Below are 23561 nucleotides of genomic sequence, written 5' to 3' on the forward strand. Positions count from 1 at the left end.
GCCAGCTTCTTCACCTGGACACCAGTGACTGATGACTGGAAATGATGTTTGTTGTTGGGCAAAGCTTTTGGAGGCAGTTAGTGTATGTTTCGGTACCTTAATGCATATGGAAATGGTATGTAGTTGCTGCTGTGGATTCTTCAAATATTCTTGCTCCACAGAACTGCTGCAGTTTGACCCAATGCTATGTACTACCGCCATTAAGCCACTGCAACAGGTACTTTTAAAGCGATACTTTCCCCTGGGTCAGAAGATGCCTACATGAACAACGTCAGAAAGATACTACACGCCCCGACACACTCATCACACTACCCTACATCAGGAACACGTCGGAACTCACCACAAGACTCCTACGACCGCTGGGCATCAGAGTGACACACAAGCCCACATCAACCCTGCGACAACTGCTCACCTGAACTAAAGACCCACTCCCCGCCATGGACAGGACCAATGTCATCTGCAAGATCCCCTGCAGAGACTGTGAGAAACACTACATCGGACAAACAGGAAGGAAACTAACAACAAGAGTACATGAACACCAACTGGCTACAAAAAGACAAGACCAATGCTCACTCATCTCAATCCACATGGACAAGGAGAACCACCATTTTGACTGGGACAACACCAAAATCCTGGGACAAACTAGGCAGAGACAGGCACGAGAATTCCTAGAAGCCTGGCACTCCACAAAGCATGCTATTAATAAACATATTGAACTCAACCCAATATACATTCCACTACGAAGGAAAACCAGAAGTGAGGCAATCCATCTCAACGGACCCCAGAGTTTAAAAACCAGGTGGGAAAACACACCGACGCTTCACCGGAGGCTGCCCTGAGGATGTTACCCAGCAGGGTAACAAAACGTCTGCAAAACAAGAAACCAGCTCAGCGAGCCAACCAACCTCAACACCCACAACCTGAGCTACAAATCTACTCCAAAACCTTTGATACTTTTCCCAGCTTTGCACATGCAGACCTTCAAGTTGCTTAGAGAGGAGCCGGTTCTGCAGGGGCTTCTTGTCAATAAGATTGTAAACAATGCCCACCAAAAAATCTGATTGGGGTTCCGCACTAATTCTTATATCCACCAACCACATCCAGTCCTATTAAGGAACATATGAAAAATTTAAATATGTATCTTCTGAACACGTGACTGTTATTGATTCTTTCATCTTTCATCACCCGCAAACATTTGAGGTGCTATAATCATTTCCAACACTAAAAATGATCTAACAGAACTTTCTTTCAAAGAGTTTTAAGTCTCGGAGTTAAAAAAATCGATCAAAGGCACTGAATGATTCTTGTCTGCATTCTCATACCCTCATTGCCTGTCCCATCAATTCACAAATGCAGTCCAGTTACATATCTATCATTAAGAGGATTTATCCACCTTCTTAGCAAACCTTTTCTTTGCTAGTTTGCATTATTTGTGTCAGTTCTTTTTATATGGATCTGTGTCACAGCTGTGTAAAAGGACTGACATTATTGTGTTCTGTATTTTGTGGACAGCTAAATCCTTGTGTACAGCATACTTACAGTTGTTACTTGCGTGACCTGCTGCTGCCACTTCAGAGCTGCTGATACATTTGTCTGTTTTTATCTGTTACCTAATACATTCATTGTCTTTTAAAAATTTGCATAAAACAGCTTTTTTTTAAAATGTATCCATGTGCTGTAGCTTGGCTAGAAATGGTCATTCAAGTTGCCTGATGGCACCTGCCAAAAACAGTTTTAAGTGTACTTGCATTGTGTGGACCAGGCAAGATGTTATTTGGATGAGATGGTCATTCTGATTTCTATTTATGCTGTGATTCTGTCCAGCAGTTCCCACTGATTCCTTAAACTTCAAATCAGCAACAGCAATACTGCAGCAAGATTGCTGAAAAAAATTAAAACGTGGCTGATTAAGCTGCCAATTTCACTTAATTTCAAACTGAACTCCTTGAGAGACTCATTACACACCATAGATTATGAGATAGTTAGGCTTCTTGCTGAACTTTTGTGATAGATCTAGATATTCTTGTCAAATTTGTGAGCTTTGATGTGCAAAAAATCCCTTAGCAATCTCAGATTGTTTATTGTGTTTTGAAATAGCCATTTATCAAAGAGCACAATTCATAATGAAAGACATATTCACCATGTTTCGGGAGTTGTGGGGCTTGAAGCTGTTAAGTGGCACTTGCATTCAAAGTATAGTTGTCAATCTAAAATTCTACTGAGCAGCAGCACTTAAGTATTTTTGGCTGCTCTCTGTGAAGTGATAGCTGGTGCAGTTGAAGATTTTAAATCCATTGCTTTTATCTGCAGAAACACTTTCAGGGTGAAGAAATCCCCAAAGCGCACCTCGCTATCTGAAACATCCTCACAGGTCAGTAATCATGGATTCAAATCAATTCCAGAACTCCTAACTATTATATTGATGTGGGTGACAAATGGAAGGGAAATGAGAGGGAATTTGGGGAGGGCACTAACTATCAGAAAAATTAATTCAAGGATAGCCAAAAACAGTTAGTGGACTTACATTTTTGCCTTTCATTTGATACTTTGTCACTTTAAATGTTGCACTGTATCCATGATGTGGAGGTGCCGGTTTGGACTGGGGTGGACAAGGTCAGAAATCACATGACACCAGGTTATAGTCCAACAAGTTTATTTGAAAACACAAGCTTTTGGAGCCTTGCTCAACACCTGAAGAAGGAGAGAGGCTCCAAAAGCTTGTGTTTTCAAATAAATCTGTTGGTCTATAGCCTGATGTCGTGTGATTTCTGACCTTGTTGCACTGAACAACATTGTTAGCCTTGATATTTTCATTTAGAAGACAGAAATTCTGATATAAAGGCTTGATATAAATATTTTCCTAAAGAAGAAACAAAAATATCTGAAAAGTATATTTCTAATATTTCAGTTGTAGTACCAGTTCCTGAAAGTCCAAGCAGGCCTTCTATTGATTATCCTTTGGGCTGGTGATACTGATTTGAGAATTTGATTTCAAGATTAATATATTTGACGCTTAAAATTTAGGAATCAACCCCACTTACTACTCCTGAGACCCAGCAAGTAATTGGCACAGTGGAACATGCCACTGATGAAGAGAAACTGGCGTCTTCCGTGACAAATCAGAAATGGTCTTACTCTGGAATACAAACTGAATTGGAAGAAGATAAAGCTGATTATCCTCAGCCTTCAGATCTTTCAGCATTTGTGAATGAGAATTCTGAATTTGTAAATGAGAACTATTCTTCAACGGGTAAGTTTCAAAAGCATTGACATTCTTTTCGTGTAACTGCTGGATAAACTTGTAATTTGATTTGGCTACAGTGAAGTGGTATAATTATCTTGTTATGTTCCTTATACATTTTATAAAAGCATAATCTCAGGCACCATTTATTCTGTGATTTAATGGAATGACCTCTGCTGTATCACAGACCTTTTCCCACATATTAGAATATAGGGTGTTATAAAGGGTATAATAATATTTCAGCTTTTCATATTAGAAAGCAAGATGAATTACTGTTCTGATAAACATAACAGGATGTGCAGTTTATATTAAATTTTCATTTTTGCAAGGTGATAGATATGAAAATTTAATCCCTAATCCAGATTCTTTGTCAAGCACAATATATTAGAATTTCTGATCTGGGCCAGGATGGATGGATAGATGGATGGTTGGTTGATTACTGGTTAGGACCCAGAAAATGTGACGCAACTTAGTCCTGCTCAGGTTCCATCTGTTTCATCCATTACACAAATTTCAATGGAAGAAGAAATGGGTGAATTTTTGGTCTGTAGGATTTGGGGAAACTGCTGGGCTACCACAGGAATTCCACTCATTATGCTGTCAGTAGGCTTCACTGGATGCTTCAGGTGCTGAGATCCAAATGAATACAGAATATCACTAGAAGAAACAGGCAAGCAATCCAGAAGGGAACAATTACCTATCATGTTTCTGCACCCAGCTTAAGGCATTCTTCTTCTGTCAGAGTGACATGGAGCAGTTGCAATTTTCTGGACCTCCATCAGCGTGGGTGCTGCTGAAGCACTCTGGAAAGCATCCGAGCTCCTCCAGTCCTTCCTCTCAAACCATACAAATTTTATCATCCTCAGGATTGTACTGTGGATTTGAACCACTGATGTCCTTCAGGGAAAGAATTCTGCTGTCCTTAGCAGGTCTGGCCTACACGTGATTCTGTGGTTGACTCTCAACTGCCCTCTGAAATTTCCAAGCAAGCCATTCAGTTCAAAGGCAACCAAGGATGGGCAATAAATTCTGGCCAACCAGCAATGCCCATGTCCCACAAGTGAATAAAAAAAATCAAGAGGAGTAAGTTTTGTTTAAGTTCTATTTTGGGTATGAAATTGGTGATGTATTCAAGGTGCTAATCCTAATTCTGGGAATTAAGATGCCAGTTGGGTGTCCAGAGGCAGCAGCTCACTGGTTTGTGCCACAAGAGTTTGAGTCAGCTGGAATGCTTGTGGTGACCATAACTTTGGTTCTGGAATGGAGTTGTGGAATAATGAATGAAAAGATATCCAAGAGTATACTGCTGGAACTTATTATATTTATGTGGAACCCCTGTTTGTCCTTGTTCCACATTACAGTAAATGTAATTTGAGTTAATCTCACCATTGTTTTGGTGACAAGGGTAGAAATTCCAAACTGATCAACAAAGTGTCAGATGTCACTGTCATGCAGCCCTTGTGAACAGCCATAACAAATGCATCATCATCACGAACTAATATGCACATAGTTCCTGCATATGTTGGTTGGGGGAACTTGACACTTTAGAACTCATAGATTTTACACAAAGAAAAGACCAAAATGTAGTTTAAATTTGCTCAGTTGTTTCTTGGTGTCTGTGTTCCATTGTTCAGAATTTCACAGTACAATCCTGAGGATGGTATCATGTACATGGTTGGAGAGGAGGGGCTGGTGGAGCACAGATGCCTTCCAGAGAGCCTCAGTAATACCAACATTGATGGAGTAATTACAATCAGGAATGCTGACAAGGATTGGAAGAAGACTGATCTTTCTGAGAGTTACAGGATTCAATATCATTGCAGACCTAGGCAAGGGTGGGACCATTGAGTGATTTAAAACAAGGCTGAGAATTTTAAAACTGCGGCACTTAACGAGGAACCAATGTGAATCACTATATCTTGAATCTTAAAGTTATACCCCTTGAGGTGAACTCTCCTAAGAGAGGAGATTGTTCCTCCTTATTGTATCATGCCGTTTACTCATGTTGAACTCCTCAGTGCGATTATACTTTATTCTTTTATATGCAAGAGAATGTAAGCCTAGGTGTATGTAACATGACCTCAGTATAATTCTTTTACCCCAATATCATTCGGGTGAATTTCCACAGTGTCCCCTCAATGGTTAATATTCACCAAGGGCATCTCAGTTGTACAGTGTGGAGAAGGAAGAATGGGAGGGCAAAAGTGATAGGGAATTCCATGGTTAGGGGATCAGGGAAGTGCTTCTGTGGCATGAAATATGACTGTAGCATTATGTAGCATTCGCAACAGGATTGGTAATCTAAAGTCTACAGAAACATGGAGTTAATATACTGGATGGATTAAGGATTGGCTAACAGACAGAAAAGACAGCTCGGAATAAATAGGTAATGCTCGCATTGGAAGACTATGACAAGTGGAGCAGAAAACGGAGATCAGAATAAATAGGTAATGCTTGGAATCTTGCACCCCAACTGTTCAGTGTTTTTCAAAGATTAGAACATGGGGCCATATGTAATACACCAAATTTGCACAGAATACAAAGATAAGCAGGAATGTATGTTGTGATGAAGATCCAATGTGATTTAAGGAGGATTTTGCTCAGTGAGTGGGCAAGAACTTGGCAGATGGAATATAATGTGGATCATGAGGCTATCTCCTTTGATAGGAGGAACTGATCTGCTAATTATTTCTTAAATGGTGCAAGATTGGAAAGTGTAGATGTCATACTAGATCATAGGACTGCTCTTTTATTATGAAGAGATGACTAGTGGTGGTTTAACCTGAGGGTCAGCTTGCCTCAGGTAAGGGGAAATCTTGAGAAGGAGAGTCGTCCATGGTAGCCTCAGCCAGTGCAGAAATTGAACCCACATTGTTGCCATCACTCTGCATTGCATCCAGCAACTGAGCGAACCATAAATATTTCAGGAACAAAAACAGAAGCTGCTGGAAAAGTTCAACAAAGCTGGCAGCATCTATGAAGAAAAAATCAGAGTTAACGTTTCGGGTCTGGTGACCCCTCCTCGGAACAGATATACTTCATATTACTTTAAAGCAGAGCTAGGAGCGTCTGTAATCTGCTAAATAAATTCAAAATTTGGGTTTAGGTTCCATGTTTTATGATGAAACAATGGAAAATAATATTAAGTTAAGAGTTGTTTGCTTTTCTCTAAATGCAACATTGACTACATCTTTAAAGTGTTTTATTGGCTGTATAAATTAATTCAATGTATGATTATTAATTTGGAAAAATGGAAACAGATTAACCATTCTGGACTTGGCAAACATGTTACATATATATAAAGCACAAGTGGATAATTGAAGAGATAGTGGAGCTTATTAGTTGGGCTTTTACAATGAATATTTTAAAAGAATATTTTCTGTCTGCTTTCACAAAAGAGAGGAACGATAGAAATATTGCAATCAGGAAGGTAGAATGTGAAGTATTAGTTGAAATGAACAGAGTAAGAGAGGCAGTATTAAGAAGATTTACATCTTTGCACGTGGCTAAACTCCAATGTCCAACTGAAATATATCTTAGGCTGTAATGGAAAGCAAGAGAGAAAATAGCAGCCATCCTAGCCATCATTTTTTAATCCTGTCTGGCTACGGTATGATGTTAATGCTGTCCACAAAGGACCACAGGCATCTCTTTTGGTTGGGGGTTTTATTTGTTCTTGGGATGTGGGCATTTGTTGCCTATCCAGAATTTCCCTGGAGAAAGTGATGATGAGTTACCTTCTTGAACACCTGCAGTCCTTGGAGTGTTGGGTTACCCACAGTGATTTTTAGGAAGTGTGTACGAGGATTTTAACTCTTGACAGTGAAGGAACAATATTGTTCCTTGTTGTGTGCCTTGGAGAGGAACTAGCAAGTACTGCTGTTCCATGTACCTACTGGCCTTGCCCTTCTGGTGGTGGAGGTCACAGGTTTCGAAGGTGCTATCAGAGAGTCTTGGTGACTATGTAGCCTGAGAGTTAACATTATGCAAACATAGGGCAAGCCAAGGGGGTGGACCTCCCTAATCTACTGTAGCTGATATGGGATCTGATCCCACACCATTTGCAACATTCTGTGTCACACTCTAGACATCTAGCCATCCAACTCAAGTGCTTCAAAAAAGGAAAACTGGAAAGACCAAATGATTACAGGTCAATTGATCTAAACTGAGTGATGGAAAAATTATTGGATAAACTCAGATACATAGGATTAAACCTCATTTTGCAAGATTAATAAAAGGGAGTCAGCACACATTTGATAAGGGAAAACTGAGTCCAACTAATCAAACTTTTTGAGACTGTAACAAAGAGCATGCAGTGTCAGATGGGGTCTATATGGATTTTGGCATAGACTTTAATAAGGTCCCTCATGGCAAACCGATCACTAAGATAAAACCACATGGAATCCAAGTTAAAGTGACAAGTTGGATCTAAAAATGGCTCAGAGACCAGTAAAAAAATGTAATGGTCAATGTGCGGGAGGCTGGGGTGTTCTGCTGGGTTAAATATGTTCATGGTGTTCAAAGTATATATCAATGATTTGGACTTGTTTGTAGGGGTTATAATTAATACATTTAGAGAAAGCTTTAGACAGAAGGAAAGTATCAATGGTTGAGTCAGGTGGATAGAACAGTCGTAAATGGAGTTCAGTCTGGAGGAATGAGAAATAGTACATTTGGAGAAAGTTTACAAGGCAAGGAAATGCACAATAAATTGCAACATACTGAGAAGTGTAGGGGAATTGTTGGACCTCAGAGTACATGTCCATAGGCCCTTAAACGTGACTTGACAGGTCAAACAGAAAAGTTTTTATTCCATATAGAGGTTATATTCTGGGTCAGGTCTGGTTTGGACACCACACAATTGGAAAGATGTGATTCTGCTAGAAAGGGTACGGAGGAGATTTACAGTGGTGTTGCCTGAACTGGAGAATTTTAGTTATAAGGAAAGCTAGAGTTGTGTGTTTTGGAACAGAAGAAGTTAAAGAGAGACCTAACTGAAGAAAAGAGACTTGTTCTTCTTGGTTAAGGAATCCATAGCCAGGGGCATAGATCTATAGAAGAAACAGGGTTTAGTGGAAAATTGTTTTCAACCAAACAGTGGTGGGAGTTGAAATTCACTGTTCGAAGGTATGGTAATGAAAAACCTTCAGAACATTTAAACATTATGTTCTTGAAGTGTCAAAAACTAAAAGGCTAGAAACTAAGAGCCAGAAGTGGGATGAAGCTGGGTGACTCCTTATAAGGTGGCTTGGACTCATTGGTTTGCATTTATGTCATAAATTTCCATCATTTTTTTGATCATACACTAAATCTAAACAAGTAGTTCTATTAATCTGGAAAGAGCGAGTGATTTGTTTTAAATTTTAAAAATATACAGTGGTTTTAGAAGTTTTTGAAATACTTTTAACATCAGCAAGAAAACATGATTTTAACTGTGATTGTCACTTTACATGCCTCTCAGTGTTAGGAGTAGGAAGCTGAATGAAGTAATGGTTAAATAGGTAGGAAATTCTTACTTTTTAAATGTGAAATTAAATAAGGTAGGAGACTAATTTTTACCAGCTACAAATTGAGGGCAAAAAAACCAGCAAGTGCAAATAAATCATAAATATAAAATATTAACATTTAAGAATAAGATCAAGTGTTTGAATGTAGAGGTTTTTGTAATTGTTTAACTTCTGAACATTATGGAGAGGTAATAGCCTAATGGTATTGTCACAAGTGTGTTAATCCAGAGACCCAGTTAATGTTCTGGGCATCTGGGTTTGAAACCCCCATGGCAAATGGTGGAATTTGAATTCAATTAAAAAAACAAATCTGGAATTAAGAATCTAATGGTGACTAATTGAATCCATTGTAGGTTGTCAGAAAAACCCATCTGGTTCACTAATGCTCTTTAGGGAAGGAAACTGCCCTTAGCTGGTCTGGCTTACATGTGACTCCAGACCCACAGCAATGTCGTTGACTCTTAACTGCCCTCTGGGTAGTTACGGTTGGGCCAGCAATGCCTTCATCCCCCGAATGTATTTTAAAAAAAACTTCACAACAGCAGATAGCACAATAACTTTACATTTCAACTTGATCCAGTGCAAGTAAAATTTCTAGGGTCTATGTTTGATTAGTAGAACAAATAATCAAATATAAGTGATCTTGCATATAAGCAACAAAACAACAGAAAGAATGACTGAGGATGTGCAAGTTAAATCAGATCTGAATGGCTGAAATACTGCTTGTGAATACTGTAGGGTCTCAAGTTCAGAAGGAAATCAATCCGTACTCACTATCTGGAAAGAATTTGAAAATTTACATAAAAATAATTTCAACAAACCCAACATATTACCCAACTTATGGAATGGCGTGGTGACTCCATGGTTAGTACTACTGCCTCACAATGCAAGGAACTCTGGTTCAATTTTACCCTTGGCAACTTTCTGTGTGGAGTTTGCACATTCTGCCTGTGTCCGCGTGGGTTTTCTCCTACAGTCCAAAGATGTGCAGGTTAGGTGAATTGACCATACTAAATTGCCCATTGTATTCAGAGATGTGTAGGTTATGAGGATTAACATGGGAAATGCAGGGCTATAGCCTAGGGAAGGTAGGTGTGGTTGGAATGCTCTTTGGAGGGTTGGTGTGGAGTCAATGGGCCAAATGTTTCCACATTGTAGGCATTCTATGATTCTAATTATTATTGGGTTTATTTGTGAAAATGTTTTACATTATAAAATAATCAGTTATATGAAGTGTCAGCCATAGCTCTGTTGGTGGCACTCTTGTGCCTGAGTTATGAGGTTCCAGGTTCAAAATCCCACTCCAAAGCTTCAGTGCAAACTTCAGGTTTGATTTTCCTACACAGTACTAAGAGGGCAGTGGCTGCACTTTTGGAAGTGCTGCCTTTTGTTATACTAAAGCTCCATCTGTCTCCTCAAGTAGATGGGATAGATCCCATGACACTATTTCAAAGTAGTGTTGAGGAGAAGAGGGGTTCTGGCCAATATTCATCCCGCAATCAACATCATAAAATCAGATTATCTGGTCATAATCACATTGCTGCTTGTGTATTGACCGCCCCATTTCCTACATTATAACAGTAACTAACACTTCAAAATCAGAGAATCCCTACAGTGTGATAGCAGGCAATTTGGCCCCAAAGAACACCCCATCCCACCCCATAACTCTGCACTTCCCATGTCTAATCCACCTATTCTACACACCCCTGGACACTATGGGCAATTTAGCGTGGCCAATCCACATAAGCTGCACATCTTTGGACTGTAGGAGGAAACCTGAGCACCCGGAGGAAACCAACACAGACACAGGGAGAATGTGCAAACTCCACAGAGTCACCCAAGAATGGAATTGAATTGGGGTTCCTGGTGCTGTGAGGCAGCAGTGCTAACCACTGAGCCATGGTATGCCATTTTGGACAATGCAATAAATAGACACATTGGGCATTTTGTTAGTTTGCACAAGCTACCAAAATACTACCATGACTATGAATGCTTATGGAAAATAGACTTTATTGCCAGTAAAACACTTAGAAACATGCAATAGTTGTGAAAAGTGCAACCTAAATGACAGGCTTTCTTTTTCACTGCCTAATTTGAATCCATGTTTGTAGTTAGGCATGCATGCCACTGGAAAAGACATTGTTTCATAATATTTCTTACAACTGTTTATAATCAATTATCAAATCAAATGGCACCTGAACTGTGCGTTATTTCACATCTTGCTTTTCATGGCCATGTATTACTTTCTTTAATCAGCTTGTTGTTTGATAATTGTTTTCAAGGTGATCCTGGACATTGTGGTAAATAGACACATTGAGCATTGTTAGTTTGTGCAAACTGCCAAAATATCTCCATGACTATGTGGATGCTTATGGAAAAATAAGATGGCCTGTATTCATAATGATTTATGATCTAGTACTTTCCATTGACACAACAATATGTAGACCTTGCACAGAGCAGTTTGTTCAGAATCTCCTTCAGAAGGCCACTCTATTCTGTTGTCTAAATTTGCTTTTCAATGTCTTATCATGCAGTCCTGGGATATGAACACTCACTGGACATAGAATACATGGAAAAACTTGGTTCATCATCACCTGTAAGTATTAATTTCATAGTAACATCTAATATCAAAAGTAATTGTTTTGTGTTGAATCTACTCAAAACTTATTGAGCTTCAGTATTACTTGGTTTAATAAATTGACCACAATGCAGAACTTTGCCAGCTACTGACGAAGTTATTTGTAATCTGTATACTGAGATCATGTTGAACTCTCTACCTGCCCCCACTTTAAAGATGATGGGCAGTATATAGGGTTGAATATTGATGTGGCATTCTTCCACTTTTCTGAGGTTGTAAACTTGCTCGCCGAGACGGTGTGTTTGATTACAGACGTTTTGTCTACCAGCTAGGTAACACAACCGCAAGTGATGCCAACCATCCCAGCAAACTGACACATATAAATAATAAGTGGGACAGAACACCAGAGGAGCACTGATGATGTTACCTAGCAGGGTGACGAAACGTTCGCAATCAAACTCAGCGGCTCGATGAGCAAGTCTACAACCTCATCCACAACCTAAGCTACAATTCTTCTCAAAAACTTTTTCCACTTTTCTGCTGTGACTTTGCCATAATCATGATTGGTAATTTATTATTCCCAGTGCTACAAATAATAATATTCTACTTTTCTTTCCTTCTAGCAACATGAAACAAATACAAAGAAACAGTCCATGTACTTAAAGATTGATTCTCTGAAAGACAGTCCAATAAAATGCCCTCCTGTCAGGTTATCCGATTCAACTACTCCTTGTTCAGGGTATGTATCCAGGATCTCCCTGTCTATAATGTGGTGTGCTTTCAGGGAAAAGCTTTTGGGTAACAATGACCTCCAGGATGTTGATGGTAGGGGATTTTGTGACTATAACATCATTGAATATCAAGGAGAGATGGTTAGATTCTTTCTTGTTGGAGATAGTCATTGGCTGACACTTGTATTTTACTTGCCATTTGTCAGGCAATGTCAAGTTTGAGTGTTGTTCAGGTCCTGCTGCATGTTGGCATGGACTGCTTCATTAGCTGAGAAATTGCACATGGAACTGAACAATGCAATCATCAATGACTGTCCCACTTCTGACCTTATGATGGAGCAAAGTTTATTGATGAAAGAGCTGAAGATGATTTGCCAGGACACTAGCCTAAGGAATTCTTGCAGTGATGCTCAGGTTTTGAGATGATTTTACTCCAACAATCATAACCATCTTTCTTTGCATTACCTATGACTTGAACCAGTGAAGAGTTTTTCCAACCCTGTCAGATTCCATTGACGTCAACATTATAAAGGTACCTTGATGCTATGCTTCATCAAATGCTCCTTGATCAAGTGCAATAACTCACACCTCACCTCAGGAATTTAACTCCTTTGTTCATGTTTTGACTAGGAATGGAATGAGGTTTGGAGTCAAGAGATCCTGATGGAATCCATCTATGCATTGGTGAACAGGTTATTGATAATTAGGTGCCTGTTAATGGCACTGTCAACACCACCTTCCACCACTTGCTGATGATTGAGAGCAGATGGATTTGCATTAATTGACCAGATCTAGTTTGCCCTGTTTTTTTTTATATATAAAAGAATTAGCCAGCCAGCTTTCTGTCTTGTTGGATAGATGTCCCTGTTAATGGCTGTGCTGGAACAGCTCAGCTAGATCTGAAATACATGTCTTCAGTACTGCATCCAATTTTGTTGGGGGCTAAAAGGCTTTGCTGCATACAATACACTCCCCAGTTTCTTGCTATTACAAGAGTATGTTGAATTGGCTGAAGATTGAGGAGCTCTGGTAGAGATTAAAATGAATCATCCACTCAACAATTTTGGCTGAAGGTAGTTACAAAATTACCTTGTCTTTTGAAATCTCATGCCAGGATCTGACATCATTGAGGATGAGAATGATCTTGGTGTCTTCTCTTGCTCAGTGATCTTACACTAATCAGACCTGACGTTGCATGACTGCAGAGTTTTAATCTGTTGGTTGATTGATTTCTTAGCCCTGCCTACATGCTGTAGTTTCTGCTGTTTGTCATGTATATGTTGTGGTGCTCCGGTTTCCTCCCACAGTCCAAAGATGTGCCAGCTAGGTGGATTGGCCATGCTAAATTACCCATAGTGTTCAGGGTTGTGTAGATTAGGTGGGTTATAGGGGGATGGGTCTGGGTGAGATGCTCTAAGGGTCAGTGTGGACTTGTTGGGCTGAAGGGCCTGTTTCCACACTGTAGGGTTTCTAAGATTTCTAAGAAATTGACCACTGCAGGTACTGATCCAATTAAAATCTGACTTAAAATGTTATTTTGTGTAATTAATGATGGCCCTCTGAATGGATACAAATTATTTTTCAGCTCAAGTTTAGATGAAGCAGATGATGCAAATAAACTTTCCATCGCACGACCCTTGGCTCCTAGCCAAGAGGCACATTTACAGTCACCTGACAAAGTGAAAGACAAAGATTCCCTGAACTCCTCTCCAGTAAAATCAGACCTGGTGAGTAATCCTCTTGATCCATCAAGTCACTAATGATAAACTAATTTAAATTAAATAATGATAGTAAAGTAAAGAGTAGTAAACAGTAAAGCCTTGCTCTTGTCTTGGTACCCATGTTGAAACCATTGAATAAAGGCTCACATTTAAATCCTGGATGAATGATGAGTTATTATCTGTGTATCAGTGCACTGGTACTGAACTGTAGGGCATAGACCTGCTTTTCACAAGGTGACTTTAATTCTATTTCAGGAGGGTTAAGAAGCAAAGAATTAACATAACTTATTAACCTTTGAGGGTACAGATCAATGTCGAGGATCAAAAGCTTTGATCCAAGCTACCTTTTATTTAACTCACCCTCTTCATCCTTATTGAGTTTTTGTGAACTTTGAGCTGTTCTTGAGCTGAGGTTTCAATTTAAATAATCTTTCAGTGTAAAGAACTAGACTTGTAGACCTTAAAGCAAACAGTGACTGACATCGGTGCTTCACAATTTAGTGGCGTTTGTAGAATAGTTGTGAGCTTGAAACAATTTGTCATTTTGCATCCAGAGACGTTTCATGTTTAGCAATCAGGACATTGCACAGCTTTTACTGACAGTCCACATATCTAGATATTTTCTGATCAAGCTATTCCAATGTATTGACACACCTCTGGAGCAAGTGGGACTTGAAGACAGGCCTCCTGGCTCAGAGGTAGGAACACTACCACCTTGCCACAAAAGCAGTCTACATATCTATGCTGATGTTTGTGCTCCACACAAGCCTCCCTCCCACACTGTTTCAACCAAGCTCATGACAATAAATGCATCAAAACAAAAACATAGAACTGCAGGTACTGGAAATCTAAAATAAAAGCAGAAAGTACTGGAGAAGCACTGGTCTGGCAGCATCTGTAGAGAGAAAAACAGAGCTAATGTTTTGAGCCCAGTGACCTTCCATCATTCCTGGCTTTTTGTTTTTGTTTCATCATAAATGCATCAATGCTGTTTTCCTCAACTACACTATGGGGTAACAAAGTTCACCTTCTGGCTCACTAATTAAAATGGGTTTGACTAATGCTTAAAGTAGGTTTCTATAGAACCTACTAAGTGGCCTAAAGTTATTAGTCTTGTAGGTATTGTGTATATTACCTATTGGTGATGATGTAATATGGATATTTAAAGACTTCATTTCAGAATGCATGCTGACATAAAAGGCAATTTGCATGCTGGATATAATGACACAGGTTTTAGAATGATAATGACTGCAGAATCTTCAGCATTTGTTCCTGTTGCTCGACAGCAATGTTGGGAGTTTGCACAACTGTGAATAACGCAGAAATCCAGAAGTCAACGCTACAGTGTTCCTCCACTCGGTGTGCTCTTGAAGCCCCCCCCACGCCCACCTATCCCCTCCCCTGCCCAGTGAAAACACAAAGCGATCAGTGAATTCATGAAAACTTCCTCTTATTACCCCATTTGTCTCAATAAAATCTTTTAAAAACATTACATTGTGTCCAGTGAAGTGGAACTGAGTTTTTAGTCGCACAGTTATAATTGCTGTAAACAGTCACTGCTCCTGAAAGTTATTTTTTGTTTTTTATAAATGCTGAATTTCTCCATTCCAGTTAAAAAGTCCATTTGCTTTTAAATAAGTTTGCTTAAATTGGATTTAGATAGAAGCTAAATTATTAATAATAATCTTGTACCTTGCTATGTGGAAAATTATATTAAAAATGAAGGATAAAGTGTTATTAAACTTTCTGATTAATTATCATTGAGGATACTGCAGTATGATTGGGTGCTTGCTGGCACCCTTTCTGCCGGTTGCTTTTAGGCCCATTTGACTCGGTACTAAAGGGGAAACTTAACACCACAGAGCTCTCAGTCTTTGTGAGCTGTTTTCTTCAAGGTCAATGCTTTCAGTGCTTCATCCCAGCTACACATTTTCACCCATTCTGCACTGTAACCTGAGTTCTTCAATGACTAAGATACAAATTTCCTACACCATACAAAAGGAAGGGATACTTAGGAATTTTGCCAATTTTAAAGAATCTGTTGCTCAGTGAATGAACCAGAAGATTTCCATGAAGATGTGCAAATCATGTTAGATATACAGTCCAAGAATATTTTGCTTTTCAGGGAAAACATTTGAAGGTTATACATTATATTGTTTCTCACAGTTGTTAATGCAGACATAGTCTCAGTTACGGTAACATTCAAAATTTTTTTTAAGAATAAAGGCAAGGTACCATCCCAAGAATGCTCAAATCACATTTTTATTTGATAGAAATTATACAGAAAGATGTAACTTGTGTACATAGGTACAGTAAACCACTTGCATTGTAATTTGTTGCAAAATGTAATTGCACTAGCAGAAAGTTCAATTTAATCAAGTCATTTGTCCCTCAGTGGAGCGGTGATAAATCTGTGGTATCTGTTGTTCACTGCTGTACAAAACAAAAATTTCCCTTCTCTGGGGGGTATAAAAATAATGTGCTGCTATTTTTTTCTAACATGCATATTTTACTTGAGAATCAAATAAATTAAGGTTTTGGAGTAGATTTGTAGCTCGGGTTGTGACTGTTGTGGTTGGTTAGCTCACTGAGCTGGTTCGTTGTTAATCCGTAGATGTTTCATTACCATGCTGGGTAACATCATCAGTGCAGCCTCTGATGAAGCGCCGTTGTGTTTTCTCACCTGTTATTTAAACTCTGGAGTCAGTTGAGCTGGATTACCTCACTTCTGGTTTTCCTTCACAATGGAGTGTATATGGGGGTCAAGCTCTACGTGTTTGTTGATGGCTTTCTTCGTGGAGTACCAGGCTTCTAGGAACTCCCGTGCCTGTCTCTGCTTTGCTTGTCCCACAATCTTGGTGTTGTCCCAATTGTACTCCACGAAGAAAGCCAGCAACAAACACAGAACTCAACCCCATATACACTCCACTGCGAAGGAAAACCGGAAGTGAGGCAATCCAGTTCAACGGACTCCAAGGTTTAAATAACAAGCGGGAAAATGCAACGGTGCTTCATCGGAGGCTGCACTGATGATGTTACCCAGCAGGGTAACAAAATGTCTGCGGAACAACAAAGAACCAGCTCGGCGTGCTGACCAACCACAATCAAATAAATTGTGTCAACTTGATTTCCAGTACAGCAGACCAATTAATTCTGCCAAATTAGTTTTGTTTTGCTTTGCTGTGCTGTGATATTAAAATCATTAAACATTTGTACAACCTTGTTTTCAAATTGAACTTTTTGAAAGCCTGGTATCTTGAAGCCTTCTGTGCTTTGCTGTTTTCTTGCCTCTAAAGATCACCTGTAATATCTTTTCTGACTGTATAGCAGGGTGCATCACAGATATTTAATATGGTTCCTAGTATGCCATCCAGGTGCTATATCAAAGAGTTATGCTACATCATTGTGGACCATTGTATTCCATTGTTGATTTAGCTAGATTTCTATTACTATTTTCAACTGAAAACAGCAGTTGCTGGAAAAGCAAACTGTGATGGAGTATGGCTAAGGCAGCAAGATATTTGGAACCTCGAGTAGTGTATCTCCCTACCAAATGAGACTTTGGTTTTGAGAATGAAACTGGGAACAGCTGAAAAGGCTGAAAATTTGACAATTAGCGTGTGTGACCAAGGGTCAAATCAGGTACAGAGAAAGAAATGATGGGCGGGACAGGGAGATTTGATTAATAGTGAGTGAAAACAGACAAAGGATAGTAAGAAAAATATCAAAAGATGTAATATCTTAAAAAATCAAAGAACAATTTACTATTTTAAGAAAAGAGTCATCACAGTTTAAATTATTCAATGTTTGGGTGTAAGAAGTTGATTGGAGCTACTTACTAATTATCACATCATTACAAAGTTTCTGGTACTTTTAATTAGCAGACTTAACTTTCTGTATTATGTTTAATGAGTGACCTATTGATTAAAGTACAAATCCATCAAGTTCACATTAACAGAGAAATTGAAAAAGAAATACAATTTACGTGAAGCAAATGGCAAAGTGGCATAAAATAACAAGCAGGTTCTAGAGATCCACAATTTACATGATGTCTCTTAATCTGCTGAATTGGTGAGCAATTTTGTACATTATTAGCAGTGTGCATCATTCAGGGCTTGTTACTTTTTCCAAAGTGTTTTTACTTATTAATCTTGACAGTGGAAGCATTACTTATATATTTTGTTTTTTGTAGTTGACAAATTCATGTCTAAAACTGGAAAATATTAGTGAGCTGTAAATTTTCAGGGTAGATTTATATCACTACTACTTTAAAACTTTCCCAGTAGCTACATCAAACTAGTGAAGCAATAATTCTGAGTAAAGCATTTGTAACACATGAAAATAATGTTGGGTTTTGCAGTTTAGTTTTCTGTTTTCCATTATGCTTGGTTTTTATCTGTTTTGCTGCATTGATAACAATGCTGTTAAGTACAGTAAACTTCAGAAAAGCTAATTTAGTCATGGGATTTTAAAAATGTATGTTAACTTAATCACAATTCACTTTTGTCAAAATATGTTTACAAGATTAGGTTACTAAATTGCCTTAGTCCTGAAATATTGCACCTTCACTACCCTTCTGCGCAGGCAACTCCTGAGGAACCTGTTGCCTCTGCAGATGCCTTGTTAAGTAGGATTATAGGACACACAGATGATGAGCTTGACTATCTGCAGCCTGACACAGCTGAAAAGAACCCTTCGGCATTTGCGTACAAGTTACAGGTTTGTACTGAAAATCATTTCCTGCTCCATTACCACTATTTGTGTTTGCATTCATTTTCATGTCCATTTCTGTTTGTTGTCCAACATTTGATCACAGTCAAAGTCTTACACTTATTTTTTTCCAATACTGCTTTTCTGTGGATTGTTTCCTGCCAATTCAATGCCAGGAAGAGCTAGTGTATGCAGCCATGAGGATAGAAGCACTGCAGCTAGCCAAAGAGCTTTCCAACTCTCCCAGCAGCTCCTTAGATTATGAGGTATCCCGTACTGCCTGGAGTGTTGTGTTTGTAGTGCACTGATTAGTGTGTGTATATTAACTTGATCAAAAGTTTTCTACTGTGTAAAGCATGTTTAAATAATTTTTATTTAGTTTTTAAATAAATCATTTAAGAATAGAAGTTCTGAATTGCCCCTTGTTGACTGCATGTTTAAAACAATTCCTCCCTTTTTTTTCCTTTATGGATTTTAGGTTGATTCATGCCACAGGGTCTGGGGTGTGACTTTGCATGCGCAATATAATAGCTAGCCTAGGGGTGAAATAGAAAACTTTATTACTGCATTCAGTTTGCTTGATTTTCCAAACTCCTTCCTACCCTTTGAAAAGTGGTTGAAAAAACATTTTCATAGATAGTAGCTTGCAGAATTAGGAAGTAAGGACAGAGAATACTGGAATTACTGAGTAGGGCACACAGCATCTGTGGAGATTCAAAGCAAAGTTACCATTTAGGTCCTTGACCCTTCATCAGAATGAGGAAAAACTAGAGATGAAGTGAGGTTTTAAGCAAGTACAGAGGCAGGTAATGGGCAGAAATGAGGAATTAACAAAAAAAAAGTCTGTATTAAGATAAAAGGCAGGTGAGACGAAAAGACAAAATGGATGATAGTGCAAGGCCAATGGGAAGGGAATGGGACAGTAAAGAAAGAAAAGATAGGTCTAGAGGAGGCATAAAAAAAATCACAGCAGCTGCTGTCCAACCAAATTGGGGCAAAGTGCTGAACTCAGTGTTGAGTTTAGAAAGTTGTAAAATGGCAAATCAAAAGGGGGGGTCATGTTCCTTGAGAGTACGTGGAGTTTCATTGGATCATTATAACATAGCAGGACAAAAGCAGAAAGGTCAGAATAGGAGTGGGACAGAGAATTGAAATGAAAGCTAAAGGTCACACTGAGAGTGAACAGAAGTCTCAAAGGTATCTTGATCCTACAGAAAGTGGATAAGAAAATAGCATAGACAGTACACCGGTGACTATATATACAGCATATAGGACTTCGTTGTTAATCTTTTCAAATTTACAGAATCTCCTGCTCTACCTCAATGAGTTCAGATGAACTGGGAACAATGCTCACTGACATACATTCCTGGCAGCTTTTAATGTTCAAACCTGGAATACAAAGATCATGAAAGTATGTCAAATCATAACAGCTGTAACTTACTGCAGATTTGGATGTCATACCTTTCTAATTCATCAATAATTACATCAGCACATAACAAAATATTTCCAAGAGTACCTGTTTGATTACTCAAAGCCAGCCACTGCCAAATTATAGAAGCACAATATCGTTTCAATAGTCACTAATGAAATCTGTTTGGACTTGTTGGAGCCACAGTGAAAGTGTGTAGGTAGATAAACTATAATAAACATTGGTGTGCTAACACATTTATAAACTCCTGCAACGGTTTTTCTAGTGGTCCTGGTGTTGTTGTGAATTGAGTTGGATTGACATTTCAGTAAGCCAATGTATAAATGAACAAGCCAGTTACCCCAGGTAGCCATAAAGTGAGTCTTGTTTTTGCTGTATTTGCGACACTGTTAAGGGCTTAGGATTGAAAACTGGGCCATTTTGCTTTGAGCATGGAGTGGCAATTCTTGAATGAACCACAATTCTGACTCTGGAAGTAGGCAGCATGCAAACTTGATGCTGCCTCCTCACTTGCCCAATAGTGTCGTTGTGCCAAGTGGGGCATATGCTGGAGGCTGCCAGAGAGCTAAGCAGGCAGGCAAGGAGCATTACAGTGAGGGCACAGAGCAGACAGTCTACCCCTCAGTTAGGAGTATTGTATTCAATGCGAGGAAATGCTACTAGCTGCCTGTACAGACACTGGCTACATGTTGCATCTGGACAGGGTAAACACTAAGGAAGAGAGTGGGGTGTCCTAGGGTCACAGATGCAGTGCTGAAGGATTTAGTCATAGAGGCCAAACAGGAAGAGAGACCTCATTTCCATGAGGGGCCAGGAAACCTTCAAGAGCCACCACCTTAAGGGGAAGGGAGTCGGTGGCAAGGAAGGTTATTTCCAGGAACAAGAACAGAAGTTGCTGGAAAAACTCAGCAGGTCTGGCAGCATCTGTGAAGAAAAATCAAAGCTAACGTTTTCTTCACAGCTGCTGCCTGACCTGCTGAACTTTTCCAGCTACTTCTGTTCTTGTTCCTGATTTACAGCATCTGCAGTTCTTTCAGTTTTTATTTAAATTAATTCCTGGAGCCTGATTGAAGACTCAGCAGCATTGCATACCTCAGGAGATTCAGTAACTTCATACGGGTGGTCAAAGCCAGCAAATGTAGCTTCACATGACATCTCCTACCCAATGCTCCATTAACTTCTCAGATTCATCAAAGTACCACACCCCCATTATTCGCTTAGCAGCACTACGTGACAATCAGACCTACCAGTCAGAGCTGCCTGGAGCAGAGTCTGTTGTATCTGAGAACATTGAGGATAACAGGTTGTCAGTATTATTGCCTTGCATTCCTTCTCAACTGTCTCCCCACCCTACCTTGCTATGTGGCTGCTGTTGGTTTGACTTGGACAACTTGTTTTCTAACTAACATCTGTTCCTTCACACTAATATTCCCTTTTCCAATTTCCTGATTTTGGCCAGCCAAGAACGGAAGCTGCTTTTCCAGTCCAGCACTGCAAGAATGAATGACAGTGAGCACTAACACAGCACTGATGAGGAGGCCTCTTCATTTGATCTGATAATCACTGAGAAAAGCTCGATATTGATGCTGCCATTTTCTTTAGAGACTAGTATAGAAGCGGGCTAGCATGCAAAGATTCCCTGGGAGTGCATGGGTTAAAACCACACCAGAAACAAGGATAATTTATTTTCCATGTCAATGCAGGGCAAGGTTGTGGGGGAGTTCTGATACAGAGCTGATGACTATCTCAATGAGGTGGAACATATGAGAACACATACAAAGACCTTCAATGCATTGGCTGGTTGCTAAGCAGCATTGTGCTAATGTCATAGAAGGTTCTGATTCCAACTGAGTAGAATGCATCACACTGAACTTACCCTCTCAGTCGCCTCTGCTCCATCTCCAGGTCAAGTTGCAGATCCAGAGACAGTGCAGCTGCTGACCCCATTGCAACCTAAGTATGGACAGGTCACAAAATCTTCTGCCTTCTTGTGAAATGCAGCAAATCTTCTTGCCAAATCCAGGAGCTCATGACATACACTTTGTAGTACTTGCAGAAATTTTCAAATAGTGCAATTTATTCTAATTGCTTCAACTGTAAGATATTTATCTGGGCTTTGATTGCTCATGCTTGGTCCCTCTTCCAGCTGAACCATATTCTTTGAGTGATATTTGAAAACAGTACATAACAAGAGACATGTAAATCATGAAGCAACTGAGCACATGATTCTAACATCAGAAAGAGAAAAGACCCTAAGCCAGCATTAGCATATGAAGAGACAGATCTTCGACATTATGCACTAGAGAGCTGTATTTGAAAACCTACTGTGTATGGATAAAAATAAAGGTGTGTTACAGTGTGTTAGGAGTTGAATAGCCTTCAATAGCCTTAGTGATTAGAAGCCAACAGTCTCGGGGACAGTGCTTGTCAAGCCAACCACAGCGTGAGGCTACTACCTCAATGCACAGGTGGCGATATTGGCTGGAAGTACAAGATGAGGGGAAACACATTGAATGAATCTCCATGATCCAATTTTGTAATTCGTGGGTCATATAAGATGGTGCAACTGTTTGATGTCATGACAGGGTACAGAGAACATGGAGATGCTCACATGAAAACCCTTCAGTGCATGGATGCCACTTGAGCTGCACAGGAAGCAGCCAGAGGAGATGCATGTCATTTTCAGAGTCACTTCTGCCCCTGTCGGGTCATCTGTTTGCATACGGTTCAAATATTATACCTGTAGTCTATAATTGTCTGTAAGCAGGTGACAAAAATCATTCATAGAATCAAAAGAGTTAGTGTGTCAGTGTTCCCCAACAGTTAAAAAGGAATAAATTCAATACATTTTTCTGGGGACAGAATCTGAGGCAAAGTGATATGAAATGCATAATTACTGCATAATTTTCCAATACTCTGCAGTGCAGAAACACCTTTTCCTCAGGGCAAGGCACTAACATGAAGAAACTATTGAAATGGAACCAGTGCTGGAATGGAAGCCCATCTATCAGCCAACTTAGACAATTTGTGAACTGAATGAACAATAAATACATGATTGCCAGGCATGGTAAATTTATGATTGACTTTGCACTCCTATATTTAATACAATTTACTTGGTGTGATGAAAGTATCTATTGCTTGAAGGAATGTTCAAATACATCAGATGAAAAACACTTGAAACAAATGCCAATTATCATAACAATTTTCATAATTTTAGGGTCTTCAATGTGTAAAAAAAAAATTAACATTAATTGATGCCAATGGTGCTGAATTATGTAAATCAATTGTGGTTCATTTCATAGTTTTATAATGTGGAGTTTCAACTGGAGAGGTATCTAGTTTACTTCCAAGTTCCCTCCAATATGCTGATAGGATTGTGATGAAATACCTCTATTTCTCTGGTTGAGTGCAGCTCCGGTAAGACACAGCATTTAGAATTGTAGAATCATAGAATTTTACAGTTTGGAAGGAGGCCATACCATCCACTGTACCTATCTCCCAAAAGAGCACCCAGCTAGTCCCATTCTCCAGCCCTACTTCTGTAGCTCTCTAAATTCATCACTTTCAAAAATATATCCAACTGTGCTGAAACCTCCTGTAGAATCCACCTCCACCACTCCCATTCTTTAAGTGGAGTAGGTTCT

The 23561-nt window shown here is 39.3% G+C and overlaps 1 protein-coding gene across 1 annotated transcript in view; it reads left to right on the forward strand.

Annotated features, from left to right (window-relative positions):
- The window catches only part of LOC109925411 (transforming acidic coiled-coil-containing protein 2-like), a 37341-nt gene extending 18545 nt beyond the window's left edge, over positions 1-18796 (forward strand). The window contains exons 3-9 of the mRNA XM_048609195.1: positions 2311-2371; positions 3025-3250; positions 11283-11344; positions 11950-12065; positions 13643-13784; positions 18363-18497; positions 18665-18796. Coding sequence (XP_048465152.1) covers positions 2311-2371; positions 3025-3250; positions 11283-11344; positions 11950-12065; positions 13643-13784; positions 18363-18497; positions 18665-18796 — 874 coding nt within the window. The remainder of the gene's footprint in view (positions 1-2310; positions 2372-3024; positions 3251-11282; positions 11345-11949; positions 12066-13642; positions 13785-18362; positions 18498-18664) is intronic.
- Positions 18797-23561: the final 4765 nt, after the last annotated feature.

This window comes from Rhincodon typus, chromosome 20, assembly GCF_021869965.1.
Source record: "Rhincodon typus isolate 14 chromosome 20, sRhiTyp1.1, whole genome shotgun sequence".
NCBI lineage: Eukaryota > Metazoa > Chordata > Chondrichthyes > Orectolobiformes > Rhincodontidae > Rhincodon > Rhincodon typus.